Source organism: Lepidochelys olivacea, assembly GCF_965140295.1.
Source record: "Lepidochelys olivacea isolate rLepOli2 genome assembly, chromosome: 20".
NCBI lineage: Eukaryota > Metazoa > Chordata > Testudines > Cheloniidae > Lepidochelys > Lepidochelys olivacea.
Genome location: NC_140430.1, coordinates 21,182,044 through 21,197,871, shown reverse-complemented (window position 1 = coordinate 21,197,871; position 15,828 = coordinate 21,182,044). Strand labels below are relative to the sequence as shown.

Sequence of the window (15,828 nt, the reverse complement as noted above, 5' to 3'; positions counted from 1 at the left end):
ACAACATCCCCTGGCAGTGAGTTCCACAGATTGCCTGTGCGCTGTGCCAAGTGGAACTTCCCTATGTTTGTTTTTAATCCTGCTGCCTAGTAATGTCATTGGGTGGCCCCCGGCTCGTGTGTTACGTGACGGGCTGGGAGCTCTTGAGACAGCCAGCTATAGAGGAGGGATCAGGTTTTCTCAATGGGACGATGCTGGAATTGGAAGCTCTCAGGCCTCGGTCCTGAACCCACTGCAGATCTAAGGGCAGATCCTCAGCTGTTCTGTGACTGTCGGGCCCCTGGGTGGCCTCCCAAAATCACTAGTGGTGTTTGAAAAGCTTGGCCTTAATGTGAAAGTGAGGCAGCGGTGGCGGGGTGGGAGGGGGCATCTGGGAGCCAGGACTCCTGGGTTCTATCCCTGGCTCTGGAAGGCAGTGGGGTTAGAGTGGGGGGAGCTGGGAGTCAGGACTCCTGGGCTCTCTCTAGGAGGTGAGTGGAGGCTAGGTTAAAGCAGGGCAGGAACTGGGTATCGGGACTCCTGGGTTCAGTTCCCTGCTCTGCAACTCGCTGACTGCGTGACCTGGGGTAGGTCATTTCCCCTCTCTGCACCTCCCATTTCCGCACCCACCTCCAGGGGCAGGGGCAGAGTCAGGGGCGAGGTGAGAATGGCAGAAGGTTTGTAAAACATGGTGAGGCCCTGTGTCATTGTGTCCGGATTTGGAACTGGAGCCTGGGAGGAAGTGAGACGCTCTCCCAACAGACATTGGCTGCGTTACTACTGGGTGTATTACGGTAGTGCCTGGAGACCCCGACCTTGATCAGGGCCCGCACGGGGGTGGGCGCGGCCCAGACCTCCACCAAGATCAGGGCCCCCACGGGGGCAGGTGCTTCCCAAACCTGGAGAGCCCTTACCCCAAGGATTCACAGTCTCACTAGACAGAGGGTGGCAGGGGAAACAGAGGCAGAGAAAAGGGAAGGATTTGCCCAAGGCCGGTGGCCAAGCCGGGAATAGAACCCAGGTGTCCTGAGTCCCAGGCTGCTGGTCTGTCTACCCGGCTACATGCCTCTGAACGTTTCCCTGATGCCCCGCGATGGTTTTTCTCACCTGCTGCAGCTCTCCCAGAGGAGCCCCAGCTCCAAATCTCCCACCATATAGAGGTGGGCGACAAGGCGACCGCCCGCTGTGACGTGACCAAGGTCTTCCCTGCCGCTGGAGAGGCCCGGTTCACCCTGTCCTTTGGGGGTCAGCGCCTGAACTTCACCGTCACCACGTCGAATGACACGGCCACAGCCCAGGGCGAGGTTCGGCCCCTGTCCGCAGGCGAGCGCCAGCTGACCTGCACCGTGTCCGTGGGGCCCGTGTCCAGATCTGCAGGGCAGAGCGTTCTCGTGTACAGTGAGTCTCTGGATTATTCCCCCTGGGGTGTGGGCAGTGCTGGGTCTGATCCCGCAAAGAGCTGCGTGCTGGGCGGCCCTGGCCCGCCTCTGCCCCCTCTCTGCAGATGAGCCGTGACATCAGCCCCGTGCCCAGTTCCAAGGAAGGAGCAGAGCTGAGCTGCACCAAGCCAGGGCTCTGTTCTGGAGAGGGAAGCAGTCGCTCTCCCTGCCCGCTATGCGTGGGACTTTTCCCTGGGCATGTTCCCTGGTTAATCATAATTGCATTGATTGCTAATTGATCCCGATGAATGAGCTGGGAGTAGCAGGGCTCTTGTCCCAGAACCAGCGGGCTCCGTCTCTTGTAGGGACCCGCGCGATGCTTGCCCCACACCCTCACACCGAGGGCAAAGCCAAGCCTTGGTGATTTTTATTAGAACCGCTGATAATGCCCACAAAGCTCCAACCCACACAACCAGCTGGGGTTCGCCCAGCCCGGGCAGTAGTACTGCCCCCCTTCCTGGAGGACCTGGTGGCGAGAGACGAAGGCCCAGCCCCGCCTCTGGCAAGCTGAATGAGTCCAATGGGCCAGGTTCCCAGCTCCCCTGCTAGACCCTACTCTCTCTCCTGGCGCTGGCCAGAGAACCCAGGAGTCCGGGTTTCCAGCCCCTGCTCACACCACACCAGCCTGGCCCTATAACCCAGGGCTCCCCAGGCTAGTGGAAATGGGGTTTCTTTGCAGCGGTGACGTCAGTCACATGTTAAAAATCACCCTGATTATTTCACAGCAGCTTTGCCTCGGTCCCCTGCAGGTTTCCCTCAGCCTGTCCTGGAGATCGACCAGCCACGGGCCCTCGTGAACAGGAACGTGAGCCTCACGTGCTGTTCCCCTGCCTCCCAGCCCCCCGGCACTACGCTGCAGCTCAGAGACTCCGAGCGAACCCTGGCGTCCGGGCACCAGCCCTGCCTGCAGCTCACGCTGACGGCCCGCAAGGGAGACAATGGGAGGCAGTTCACGTGCGAAGGGAACCTCGCCCTGGGCAGCCATTCCTTCGTAAAGAACACGTCCGCCCAGCTCATCGTCCTCTGTGAGTCGGGAGCGGTGCCGATTTGCGCACAGACCCCACCTCTTCTTCACCACGGGGGCTGGAGTGCCCGTGTTCCTGCCCCCGCCTGTCCCGCGGTTACTGACACCAGGGCAAAGCCTGAGCGGGTGGCATCTTACGCCCTCCTACCGGGGCCCCTGGGATGGTCACACTGGAGCATCTCAAAACCTTCAGTGCCTTTATCCTCGTGCACCCCTCTGAGGCAGGGCCGTGCCCTTATCCCCACGGGCTAGGTGGGGAAACTGAGGCACGGGAAGCCTGGCAGAGGAGAGAGTTGGGTCCCTAACCATTGTGCCATCCAGCCGCCTGGTTGTCGGCCCATCTCTGCTCTGTCTGACTGGCAGCCTCAGCAGCAGAACCCACGTTGCTGTCGCACCCCCCGGGCTTCCTTATAAACCCTCGTTAACAGAAATTAATAGGGACACAGAGAGAGATGCTGCCGGACAAACCCATTTGCACTCCCCATCGGCCAGTGAGGAGGGAGAGCCTGCACAGGTGTCTGATGATACAGAATGGAGTTGAGAGCGAGCCGAAGGAGGGGAGTCTGTTGGTTGGAATGTGTGTGTGTGGGGGGGGGGGGAGTCAGGACTCCTGGGTTCTATGCCTAGTTCAAGGAGAGGATTGGGATCTGGTGGGTTAGAGGAAGGAGGCTGGGAGCCAGGATTCCTAGCCTATGTTCCCAGCTCTGCTATAGACACACTGCGTGGCCTTGGGCATGTCTCTTCCCCTCTCTGTGCCTCTGTGTCGACTGCAATCATTGAGCAGGCTTGTGCTTGGCACCTCATGCAGAAAGCCCCTGGCCGGAAGGTGGGAGCTATGGCACGAGGACTCGCAGCTGGGGTTATTATTGGCCACAACCCAGTAGCCTTGCAGTGTGCGAGGCCTTTGTCTCTGCGAAGCACTTAAGGGCGTGCCTAAAGCTTTAGCGTGTGAGCAGGTCCCATGGCCCAGGGCAGGTGCCGAGATGGGTGGACACTGTTTGGCATGGCACTTGAGCCCGTGCTTCACTTTCTCAGCATGCACCGGCGGGACTGACGTGCTCAATGTTCGGCACGTGCTCCGGGGCTGTGCTGTGTGGGGGCTGCAGTCCAAGTCCCAGAGCTCCCACCAGGAGACCTCTCGCCCCTCCACGCACCCATTGCCCTGCCGCTGGGGCCCTCGGGACGCAAAAAGTCCAGTGACCCAGGTCATTGATCCTCCTGCCACCCTGGGAGAGAGCAGAGCGTGATGGGCAACGACTCGAGTTCTGTCTCTCTGCACTTTTGGATGAGCCCGAAATGGATGAGTCTAGTGCCCGAGTCCCCGGACGTGGCTCGAGGGGACGCTGCAAACCCTGATCTTCAGGGCTGGCGGGAGCCCAGCCCGAGCTGTGGTGTGCGAATGGGACATGGGGCCTTTCCCCTGCAGGGGACGCCGGCCCCGCGTCGAGAGGGGAGTGGACAGATCAGGGCGTTCAGACGGAGCGAAGGCGTCATGCTCATCAATCCTTCCCACGCCAGCCTTACTCTTCTCTCTCTTCCAGACAAGCCTACGCTGGACGAGTCCGGCTGCCCAAGTCACCAGACGTGGCTCGAGGGGACCCAGCAGCAGCTGGCCTGTGAAGCCGACGGAAACCCGATGCCGGAGGTCTCCTGCCACAAGGGCAGCCAGGTGTACGATGCCGGCAGCGTGCAGAACGTCACCAGAGGCCACGCGGGGGTCTATTGCTGCAGTGCAACCAATGTGCACGGGACGGCCGGCAGGAACGTGACAATCCATGTCGAATGTAAGGGCAGGGATCGCAGCCTGTGGGGGCCCTGGGGAGCTGATGGCCCCACGCAGCTGGGCTCCCCAGTGTCGGGTGCTCGTGGCTTCCAGTGCCTGGCTAGAAGTGACGCAGTCCCAGCAAACGCAAGACGGGTCAGACGAAGGGGGAGTGTGTGATTGCCAAGATTCCCCTTTGCTTGGGGGACTGGCTGGCTTGGGGTATGGAGAATGGGGGATGCGGCCTTTCCCCTCCAGGGGGTGCCGGCCCCAACCCACCCCAGGACATGGCTCAGGACAGGGAATGGGACAAGGGGCCTTTCCCCCCCTAGGGGGTCTGTCTCCAATCTGGCCCCAGGTGGAGAGGAGGAGTTCTCCTCCTCTATCGTCCCCAGACTGATAGCGACTGAAGAGTATCCCCCTCCGACAGTTTCTCCCTGGGCCCTGCATGAGATGAGTTTGCCCCCACCCCACCCCTCAGGCAGTAACCTTGTCAGAGGGGCCAAGTTCTGAATGGGCCCCTGTGACGAAGTGGGACTGTTCCTAATGTTTCCTCTGAATAGTGTAGGGGTGCCTCAGTTTCCCCTAGGCAGTTCTTAAGTCTCTAGGGGGTGGAGTAAGGGTGTATGATCATTGCAGAGCCCTAGAGGGCAGGTGTGTGCAGGGGTCTGGACACAGAGAATGGCCGACACCCTGTTTCCTGGCAACTGATGGCCTGGCCCTTCCTCCCTGCAAGGTGAGAGCTAAAGGGTTGGAGAACAAAGGAATCCGGTGACCTCCTGGCCTGGGAAAGGGACAAAGCCCAGAGGAGGAGGGGCTGGAGGGAGTTTCAGTTTGGGGCTGGCTGGAAACATGGAGTGAAGGGCAGACAGGGTTGTCTGGCTCACTGCCCCCCCCAAAATGGACCCAGCTGAGGGGTTCTGTTCTCTGTACCTACAAGCTCTGGTTTAGACCATGTTCCTGTGGTCTAATAAACCTTCTGTTTTACCGACTGGCCGAGAGTCCTGTCTGACTGCGGAGTTGGGGGGCAGGACCCTCTGGCTGCCCCAGGACCCCGCCTGGGCGGACTCGCTGTGGGAAGCACAGGGAAGGGCAGAGGAGGCTGAATGCTCCGAGGTCAGACCCGGGAAGGTGGAAGCCGGGTGAGCTGTGTGTCCTGCAGACAGGCTGCTCATAGGAAGGCGACTGCCCCAGAGTCCTGCCTGGCTTCATGGGGAGCAGCTCCAGAGCATCGCCCGGGGACGCAGTGACAGCCCCCGAGTCCCCCCCCAGCCCCCTCCGGAGCGGGGCGGGGCCAAAGCACGTGGCAGGGGAACCAGCCCTGCTCTCGTGCCGTAGCTTCCCCTTTAAAAACGGGTCCTGGTTCCGTCTCTTCCAGATGGGCCTGAAATGGACAATGCCGGCTGTGCCAGGACCCGGACCTGGGTGGAGGAGACGGAGCAAAGCTTGGCCTGCCTGGCGTGGGGGAACCCGGCCCCGGCGGTGGTGTGCACAAAGGACGGGGCACCCTACGGCGTGGGGGTGCAGCGTCGGGTGGCGAGAGAGCACGCTGGGACTTACCACTGCACTGCCGCCAACACCCATGGCTCAGCCCGCCGGGAGGTGACCATCCGGGTGGAATGTAAGTCAGCAAAGACTGGATCCCTGCAGAGCCCGGGAGGGCCCCAGCTATGCCCGAGTTAGTCACTTGCCCTAGACCCCCCTGCCCCGTCCTAACCCCTGGTCTTGTTCTGCCGTGGGTGGAGCAGTCGGCTGAGTTAAACCCATGCCCTGCAGCTGGTCTTGGTCGGTTGGTTGGTTGGATGGAAGCTCCCGATCAGGGGCCCCGTTGTGCCGGGCGGGCGCTGCCCAGACCCCGACCGAGATCTCATGGGGATCAGGAGGGAACTGTCCCTCGGGGAAGGTTAGCCCTTCGCTGCCTCCTCAGGGTGTCCTGCACTTCCCTTTGAAGCTGCTGGGGCTGGGCCCCGTTGGAGACGGGACACCGGGTCAGACGGGCCCCTGGGCTGAGCCAGTCTGGCAGCGCCTCTGTTCAGTGGAGCTGAGAACCAGGCTCCCGTCGTCCTCCAGGGCCATGCGAAGAAGGGAAAAGTACAAGCGCGCAAAACTCATTAGGAAAGAGACAGTGACCTTTGACACAGCGCCCGGCGAGCAGGACTGAGCAGCAGCCGAAGCAGCCCAGCCAGGAGGACATATAAATACAGCGTGCCCAGGGCAAACACCTCGTCAGCAGTAGAGGTTAATTAGGCAGCTAAGGAATGTCTGAAATGTGACACAGTTTGGGACTGTGCTGAAAACCCAGCTCGGCTGGAGTCAGAGAAAGGGACTGACTAAGCTGGGGGGAGAGGTAGATACGCCGGAGGGGACGGATGGGGTCCAGAGTGACCTAGGGAAATTAGAGGATTGGGCCAAAAGAAATCTGATGAGGTTCAACAAGGACAAGTGCAGAGTCCTGCACGTAGGACGGAAGAATCCCATGCACTGCTACAGACTAGGGACCGAATGGCTCGGCAGCAGTTCTGCGGAAAAGGACCTAGGGGTTACAGTGGACAAGAAGCTGGATATGAGTCAGCAGTGTGCCCTTGTTACCAAGAAGGCCAATGGCATTTTGGGATGTATAAGTAGGGGCATTGCCAGCAGATCGAGGGACGTGATCGTCCCCCTCTATTCGACATTGGTGAGGCCTCATCTGGAGTACTGTGTCCAGTTTTGGGCCCCACACTACAAGAAGGATGTGGAAAAATTGGAAAGAGTCCAGCGGAGGGCAACACAAATGATTAGGGGACTGGAACACATGACTTATGAGGAGAGGCTGAGGGAACTGGGGATGTTTAGACTTCAGAAGAGAAGAATGAGGGGGGATTTGGTAGCTGCTTTCAACTACCTGAAGGGGGTTCCAAAGAGGATGGATCTAGACTATTCTCAGTGGTAGAAGAGGACAGAACAAGGAGTAATGGTCTCAAGTTGCAGTGGGGGAGGTTTAGGTTGGATATTAGGAAAAACTTTTCACTAGGAGGGTGGTGAAACACTGGAATGCGTTACCTAGGGAGGTGGTGGAATCTCCTCCCTTAGAAGTTTTTAAGCTCAGGCTTGACAAAGCCCTGGCTGGGATGATTTAGGTGGGGATTGGTCCTGCTTTGAGCAGGGGGTTGGACTAGATACCTCCTGAGGTCCCTTCCAACCCTGATCTTCTATGACTAGGGACTGGCGCTGCAGATGCCCTCGGGAAGTAGGGTCTGAGTGTGAGATGCTGTAAATGGGCAAGCACGGAAACCGGCTGGTCACGCTTGTCATAGGCTGTCAGGGTCGGTTCTCGCACACCGGGTAACATCCGTGCCTTTCTGCTGTGCACCACGCTCCTAATTAATTCATCAATCCCAGTCCAGCTTGGGGGTCAGAGGTTTCTCTCCGTGACTCCAGACCCCGAACCTAACCTCCGGCCCATCTGCCTTCCAGATAAGCCATCAATGGACGAGCTCAGCTGCCCAAGTGCCTGGACCTGGGTCAAGGGGATGCCGCAGGCGTTCTCCTGTGACGCCGATGGCATCCCAGCCCCAGAGGTCGTGTGCACCAAAGACGGGGTCTCGTACCGCCTGGGCCAGGGGCTGGGCCTCACGGACCCCATGGGCACCTACCAGTGCAACGCCACAAATCCTCACGGCTCGGCTACGAAGACGGTCACCATCACCCTCGAATGTGAGTTTACAGCCTGGCAGGTAGCACTGCCCTCGCGGGCCAGGCTGGTGCCTGCATCAACCCCCATCCCTGGGCCAGGCCCACCCCTGCCCCCCAACCTCCACCCAGGGCTGGGCCGGTCTCCATTGGCACCCTCCCTGGCCGGTCTGTGGGTTACTGTACTGGGGCCCTGCCCACGGGCTCCGGGGCGGTTTGCGAGGGGTTTCTCTTTGCACTTCCCCAGCACATACACAACAGCGCAGCCCGTGCGCGCAGTGAATTCCAGCTCTGCCCCGGCCCTCCCGGCAGCCACGTACAATTGTCCGCTTGCCTCATCCAGCAGGTGCTTGTGTCACGGACTCCCAGGACTGGGAGGAACCCCCTTCGGTGTGACTGCCCTTCTCGGGGGGCCACCTCTCTCGGGGTTAAGCCATAGGCCTCTCCGCCCCCTGGAGCCGCACCTCTCGGAGCCTCAGCCCGCCTGTCTCTGCCGTGGGACCCCTCAGGGAGTCCCCTGGCTCTGGAGCCCCGGGGCCTCCGCTCCCAGAGGGAATAATGCCCCCACCCCCCCGTTCTCTAGACCAGAGCGATGCTCAGTCAGGGTTACACAGGAGGGTTTACTGAGCATTGAACCCAGCACAGGAAACTCTCCGGGCCTCAGGCCTGGCACCCCTCAACACAGCACATCCCAGTCTCCCCTGCATCCAGGGGGGCTCTGCCTGCCCCCTCTCTCCAGCCCCAAGCCCCCCTGCTTCCCAGCTGGGTATCTGATGTCATCGGCCCCAAGCCCCCCCTCTGTCCATTGTCTTCTCTCCAGGTGAACAGGGTCGCCTGGGCCCCCTCTCCCCTCTTCTGTCCTCTGGCCCCTCTGGCTGGGACTGGCTGGTCAGGTCACCAGGGTCCCCTCTCCGCAGCCCATTGTCTCCCCACTGGCCAGACCCGGCTGGGACTCCTGAGCTGGGCCTCCCGGTCACCTGTCAATGGGGTCTCCATTCGCCAGGCCAGTCGCTGGCCCTGTGTCCCCACAAACCCCCTCTCCCACCACCTCGTAAAACCAGTAACCCCCAGGGAAACTGAGTCCCACCCCCTCTGCCTGCAAACCATTGAAAACAACGAGAAACCCCCCCGCTCCCTCACAGCTCGTCTGCGGCCCTGAGAGCAGAGCGGCCCGGGGCCCCTCTGTTACAACAGCCGTTGTGTCGGGGAGCTCGGCTCTGAGGGCGAGGCGCTGCCCCAGAGACAGTGTCTCTTTCGGCTGCCGCGTGGCCGCTCCCCGGTTACCCTGCCCCTGCCTGGACTAGGAACCTGGCGGTCGAAAAGGTGGCCCAGCAGGAGCACTCGGCCGGGGTTCACCTAACAGAAAACGGAGCCGCGGGCTGGGGGAGCCGCGGGGCTTCTTTGAGGTACTGAATAGTGGGCCCTTGTTCTCTGCCTTCCAGACAAGCCCACCATGGACGAGTCCAGCTGCCCCAGTACCCGGGCGTGGCTGGAGGGGACCCTGCACACCCTGGCCTGTGAGGCGGACGGGATCCCCGTCCCCCGCGTCCCATGCGCCAAGGAGGGAGCAGCTGACGAGTTTAGCGGCGAGCGGAACGTGAGCCGGAATGACTCTGGCACCTACTGGTGCACGGCCATCAACCGCCACGGGTCGGCGAGGAGGGCGGTCACCGTGCGGGTAGAATGTGAGTCCCGATCGTGCGCCAGCGTGGCACAAGACTGCCCGGGCCTGGCTCGCCCTACGTGTGACCCTCAGGCTGCGCGGTCAGCATAGGGGGTGGGAACAGCTCCCTGAGAATCCCCCTCCCAGACAGGTGCCCAGCTGGCATAAAGACCCTGCTCCCAGCCCCCGGCATATGGCATTGGGGCAGGTCTCTGGCCTGTGCTCCGCAGGAAGTCAGACTAGGTGATCCTGTCTGGCCTTGGAATCTGTGAATCTGGCGCGTGGCTGGAGCACACGGCTGTGCAGTATCTGCTGCTCCCCAGGGGCCACAGGGTGCAGAGTGTGAGTTAGAGCAGCCCCAAGGCTGCTCTGATTCACCCTGTGGGCTGGGCGAGAGCCCTGCATGACCCCAGAAGACAGGCAGCACAAATGGCTCCTGTTGCTATTGCCACACCATTACGGCAGAGCCTACGGGCCCCAGCCATGGAGCAGGACCCCTGTGTGCAGGGAGCTGTACATTATTTGTTAGGTGAATTACGGCAGTGCCCAGGGCCCCATGGCAATAGGGGCTGCACAGACACGGAATGGAGTAACAGCCCCTGCCCCAGCGAGCTCAGTCTCAGCCAGTCCCTGCCAGAAGCGCGGGAATGGAGCAGCTGGGACTCCGGCCCAGTGCGTGCAAAGTGCAGCTGCTCTGATTTTGGGCTGGTCCAAGCACAGCAGGGGGAAGCTGACCCTGGACATTCCTAGACGAGCCCAGCCTCTGCACCCAGCCCCGTGTTACTAACCGCACCGGAAATTACTGACCGCGAAAGAAAGTTCAGAGTCTCGTGTACTTGCCGCTGCTGGCTCCATTTACTGGCCCCCTCCCGATTCCCCTGCGCCGGGCCTGGCTCGCGAACACTAGCCGGGGGGTCCCCTGGGTGTCGGGCCCAGCTGCAAAGTGCTGAGCTCCTCGCTGCCCGGGGCAAGGCAGGAGGGCGAGCGCCACCGGGACGCTCCCAAGACGGCGCGATTGCGGCCGATTCCCCTCCCGCTCGCCCGGCGTCCGTCACACCAGCTCCGCCCGAAATGCTTCTCAAAGAGAGAGCTAAAACCAATCACAGCCAGAGGGAGAACCCAGCGGGCCGGGGAGACGCGAGCTGGGGTCTGGGGCGGAGGAGCTGGGGGGGGTGCTGGGTTATCAGTCGCCGCGCCAGCGCTGTACAAATGGCCGCAGGGCCCCGGAGCCGGTGTCTGAAGGCTGCTCCCCACTGCAGCTCTCGGAGCTCCAGCCGGAGCCGCAGTGTCTACACGGCCGTTTCTGGGGCCGCAGCACGAGCCCGTCCCTAGCCCCGTAGACGTTCCCTGGGCCCCGGCTGGGCGCTGCACGCGGCCAGAGGCCATTTCACCAGCCAGCCAGTGGGGCCTGTTCTGCCTCCCTCAGCGAGGTGACGGGGCCCGTCCCCGGGATTTCCGCCCGGGACGGCGCCTGGCAGCTGGGACCGGCTCCCCACGCAGGGTTCTGTCTGAGCAGCAAAGCACGGTACGCTCCTTGCTGCCGGTCAGGCGTTTCCTCCCCCTCGAACCCGTGCGGCTCTCACCTGTGCTGGAGCCGCTCTTCCCACTTCCCTCACCAAGTCAGAACCGGCCACAGCGTTCCCGGCTCGGTCTCGCCGGGTAAAATCGCCTCCCTGCGCCTGTTTGCACAGCCGAGGGGCCGTCAGCCCCGACCGTCACAGCATCGCACCGGGCGCTCCTGGCCAGCTGCTCAGCCAGTGTTAGCCCCATTTTATGGCTGGGGAAAATTGAGGCAAATTGGGTGACGGGTCCAAGCTCACGTGGGGCGTCTGTGGCAGAGCCAGGGTTTGACCCCAGGGGTCTGCCCTGCTGCTGAACACAGGGAGGCTTTACCAGAGCTCAGAGGAGAAAGCTCCTGCTTACAGATGGAGAAATGGCGGTGGGGGGGGTCCGGGGCTGACTGAGCAAAGGGAGCCAAGAGAGAGGTAGGATGGCGCAGTGGTTAGTGCACTAACCTGGGACTCGGGAGACCTCAGTGCCATCCTTGCACGGCCTAGGGCATCTCTCGGTGCCCCGCTGTAGAATGGGGGGGGTGCTCCCCCACGGCACGGGGCGGTGTGTGGGCGAGCAGGGGCCGCAGAGGGACCCGGGGCCACATGGCTGCTCAGTGTGTGACCTTTCTCTCTCCAGACAGGCCCGTCGTCTTGCTCCTGGCCGTCAGCCCTTCTGCCACCGTCCCACGCGGCGCAAACTTCAACATTAGCTGCCGCGCCGAGGGCTCCCCGGCGCCCGCCTACCGCTGGACCGTGCCCCCCGCCCCCAATGTCCACTGCTCGGCCGATAACAGCACCGTGAGCGTGGCCGGCGCCGACAGGCACAACCGCGGCGTGTACGTCTGCAGGGTCTCCAACGCCCACGGGCAGCACCTGGGCCAGCTCCAAATCCAGGTGACAGGTAGAGACCGGAGGGCGAGGACGCCAGGGAAGGGCAAAGTGTGTGGGGGGGGGACAGACCCCCTCTGGGGTTCCTCAGTGTTCTGCGGCAGCCCTGGGGGGCCACGTTCCCTGCCGCGCGGTGGGCGAGGAGGCAGGACCTGGGGCGAGTCTCTCTCTGCTGGCTTTGTAACAGAAGCTGCCTGGCGGGGGGAGGCTGGGGGTCTGTGCGGGGACCCAGGCAACCTGCCGTCTATTCCCAGCTCCACTACTGGCCTGCTGAGCAACCCTGGGCAAGCTGCAGCCCCACTCTGTGCCTCGGTTTCCCTTCCCCACCTCTGCCCTGCCGTGTGACCTTGGGCATGTCCCTTCCCTGCTTGATGCCTCTGTCTAGCCTGGAAGCTCTCTGGGGCAGGGACTGTCTTTCCTCCTGGAGCCTAAGCTGCGTGTCCCTCCCCCCCGCCAGATAACAGACTCATTGTTGCCGCCCTGACCGTGGGGGTGGCCGTCCTGCTGCTGGGTGGGACGGCCGGGCTCGTCTATTACCTCAAATCCACCGCCTGCAAGAAGGGGGAGTACAACGTGCAGGACGCCGAGAGCTCCTCCAAAGCCACCTGCCTCGGCCGCGACAGTGCCGTCTACGGGATACAGCTCATGCAGACCTGAGCCGGCCGGCGGCTGGAGCCGCGAGTGCAGGGGCTGCTGGAGGGGAACCCGACGGTGCGTCCCTGCGGTCGGGGCGCTGGCCGGACCGGCTGGTTTGTTTGTTTGTTGTTGCATCCGTCCTCGGGCCACTTCAGAAGCTCCTGCCAAACTGTGTTCTCTGGCCAGCCCCGGCCTGCCTCCATACAGCCACCTCCGCGGGCAGCTCCTGTCCCTGGGCTTCCTGGCTCGGATCTGCTCCTGCCTTTTCCCTTCCCCAGCCCCACCCTGGAGCTTCCGGTTTGTCTCCGCTCCAGAAAGCTGGTGTCTTGCCTTAAATATCCGTTCTCCGGCTTTGGGAAATGGGTCATGAGCTGGCCCAGGCCCAGCAATGATTGTACTGAAGCACGCGGGGTCAGGGGTGTTGCCTAATCCAGCGCCTGGCTGGACGGCGTGTGCAGGGGAGAATGGGTACGTGGCCCGCTGGGATCTGAACGTCTAGGTCCCAGTTTCCCACCTGGGGGGAGGCAGGAGCCACCAAACACAATCGGGCCTGCGGGGAAACAAATGTGCTGGGTCTCTGTCCCCTGGCTAGCAGGAATGGGCCAGTCTGTCCTCAGGTATAAGAACATACGACCGGCCAGACTGGTCAGAGCAAGGGTCCATCCAGCCCAGTGTCTTGTCTGCTGACAGTGGCCAGTGCCAGGGGCACCCGAGGGAATGACGAGAACAGGGAATCACCCAGTGATCCATCCCCTGTCGCCCATTCCCAGCTTCTGGCAAACAGAGGCTAGAAACTCCGTCCCTGCCCATCCTGGCTGATAGCCATTGATGGACCTGTCCTCTAGGAACTTTTCTAGTTCTTTTTGGAACAGACAGAACAGCTGGGGACCAGCATGGTTCATGTGTCTTGCCAGGAACTGCGCTGAGACCCAGCAAACTCGTTTCATCGCAGGCCACTAAGTTTATGGTCTGAGCGCCCCATTACCCCTGTCAGTCAGCGTTTGGGTGCAGATCACGCAGGCTGCTCCTGCTCCCGGGTTACTACAGCCACAGCCTGTTAAACTTCCCTTCCTGTTGTCACGGAGTCCCCGGGCGATGCTCTGGAACTGAAGCCAGGCAGGACTCTGGGGAAGTCTCCTCTCGGGGAGCAGCCTGTCTGCAGGGGACACAGCTCACCCGGCTTCCCCCTTCCTGTGTCTGACCTCGGAGCATTCAGCATCCTCTGCCCCTCTGTGCGCTTCCCACAGCGAGTCCGCCCAGGCGGGGTCCTGGGGAAGCCAGAGGGTCCTGCCCCGCAACTCCGCAGTCAGACGGGACTCTCAGCCAGCCAGTAAAACAGAGGTTTATTAGACAGGAACATGGTCTAACACAGAGCTTGTAGGTGCAGAGAACAGGACCCCTCAGCTGGGTCCATTTTGGGGGGCAGTGAGCCAGACCACCCCGTCTGCCCTTCACTCCATGTCCCCAGCCAGCCCCAAACTGAAACTCCCTCCAGCCCCTCTTCCTCTGGGCTTTGTCCCTTTCCCGGGCCAGGAGGTCACCCGATTCCTTTGTTCTCCAACCCTTCAGCTCTCACCTTGCAGGGGGGAAGGGCCCAGGCCATCAGGGGCCAGGAAACAGGGTGTCGGCCATTCTCTGTGTCCAGACCCCTGCACACACCTGCCCTCTAGGGCTCTGCAACGATCATACACCCTTACCCCACCCCCTAGATACTTAAGAACTGCCTAGGGGAAACTGAGGCACCCCCACACTATTCAGAGGAAACATTAAGAACAGTCCCACTTCGTCACACCTCTCTCAGAGACAGCCAGGAGACCCCCTCCCCCCCGACATCTGCCCCCAGCTCGCAGAGGTTAGTGAATTCTAGCACTTGGCTGGCTTGCTCTTTATGGGCCCTCGGGTGGTGGAAATCAGCCATAGCTTCACTGGAGCCAAGGGGGCTAGAGCCCCAACTGGTGGAAATCAGCATCGCTCCATTGACCCAAACTCTGACTCCAGCGTGAGTTGAGTTTGCCGGGTGGTGCTGTCACTCACGCCAACGTCCTGGCCCGTCGAGCTGTCCTTTAGAGGCAAAGTAACGCCCCAGCACGTTTTGTATGATGGTTGTGGGGCAGAATTAAAACAGCAACCCCCCCCCCCCCCTGCCCGGCCACCCACATCTCCCACTTCCAAGGGCAGGATGCCAAAGGAAACCTGCAATGGCCAGAAAAAAAGTCTGCATCTGCAGGCTTTGCGCAGGATCGTACCAGAACAGCCGCTGTGGATGTCGGTCTCGTTGTGCTTCTCTCCAGGAAGTGTTAATTACCAGCACAGACTTTGTTCTCTAGCAACTGACAAATTTAGCACATCGGCGACAGCCCCACGGCTGAGCTGCAGAGAAAAGCCGCTCCCCCTCGGCACACGCCTGGCAGGAGACACGCGAAGCAGGTGGGAAAAGCAGCTTGTAGGGTAGCGGGCTGCAGGATGCCACGCTGCCGGCCTCGGGGGCTGTGGGACTTAATGTTGCTGCGCACTCAGCAAAGCCGTGTGGTGGTCTGGCCAATCGGCTAGGTACTGCAAGCCGACGAGCGCGGGCCAGACCCGCCGCTGGCACCAGTCAGCATCACGCATGGGTTACGGTGGGATCCCCAGTCACAGCCCAAGGCCCTATTGTGCAAGGCGCTGCACGTTATTTATCAGGGGTGTTGTGATACCATCGCTCCTGTGCCAGGACACCCCGCACTACGTGCTGCACAGACATGGACCTGCCGCGTTAAATCCTGGCGCCATGCCGCTTTACGCCAGCGGACGGTCTGGCCCGTAAACATAACCAGCCTCTCGGCCCTTCAAACGCTTGTGATTGTCTTTCACTTTCGAGGCAGGTTTTACCGGTTTTTCGAGACCCCCGGGGCTCGTTTTTCATCCTGTTACATGAGCGGAATGGCTGGGTTTATTTTTTGGACTGGCCAGAGCAGCTCAGACCGGGGCGGGTCCATCCAGCCTCTCCTGGCTCAGCTCACCCAGGCTGTGGGATTCCCAGGAGGGGCCAGCGATGGGCTATTCTGCTACTGGCAAATTCTCTCCCTGCCCGCCCTGGGTTCGAGGAACCCCAGCTTCCCTGCTGAGGATGTTTCTGGTAGAGCATTCAGCGGGGCCGGCTCCCAGCCAAGCCTGGTGTTGGAGCTGCAGTCCTGGGCTAAGGAGCATGGTGCTGACCTGACCTGGAGCTAACC

At 61.6% G+C, this 15,828-nt stretch overlaps 1 protein-coding gene across 1 annotated transcript in view; it reads left to right on the top strand.

Moving 5' to 3' along the window:
* Window positions 1–15,446, top strand: part of ICAM5 (intercellular adhesion molecule 5) — a 45,096-nt gene extending 29,650 nt beyond the window's left edge. Inside the window, exons 12-19 of the mRNA XM_084610129.1 lie at window positions 1,096–1,377; window positions 2,168–2,443; window positions 3,984–4,376; window positions 5,583–5,825; window positions 7,661–7,900; window positions 9,319–9,561; window positions 11,730–12,137; window positions 12,438–15,446. Coding sequence (XP_084466255.1) covers window positions 1,096–1,377; window positions 2,168–2,443; window positions 3,984–4,376; window positions 5,583–5,825; window positions 7,661–7,900; window positions 9,319–9,561; window positions 11,730–12,137; window positions 12,438–12,637 — 2,285 coding nt within the window. The 3' untranslated portion in view covers window positions 12,638–15,446. The remainder of the gene's footprint in view (window positions 1–1,095; window positions 1,378–2,167; window positions 2,444–3,983; window positions 4,377–5,582; window positions 5,826–7,660; window positions 7,901–9,318; window positions 9,562–11,729; window positions 12,138–12,437) is intronic.
* Window positions 15,447–15,828: the final 382 nt, after the last annotated feature.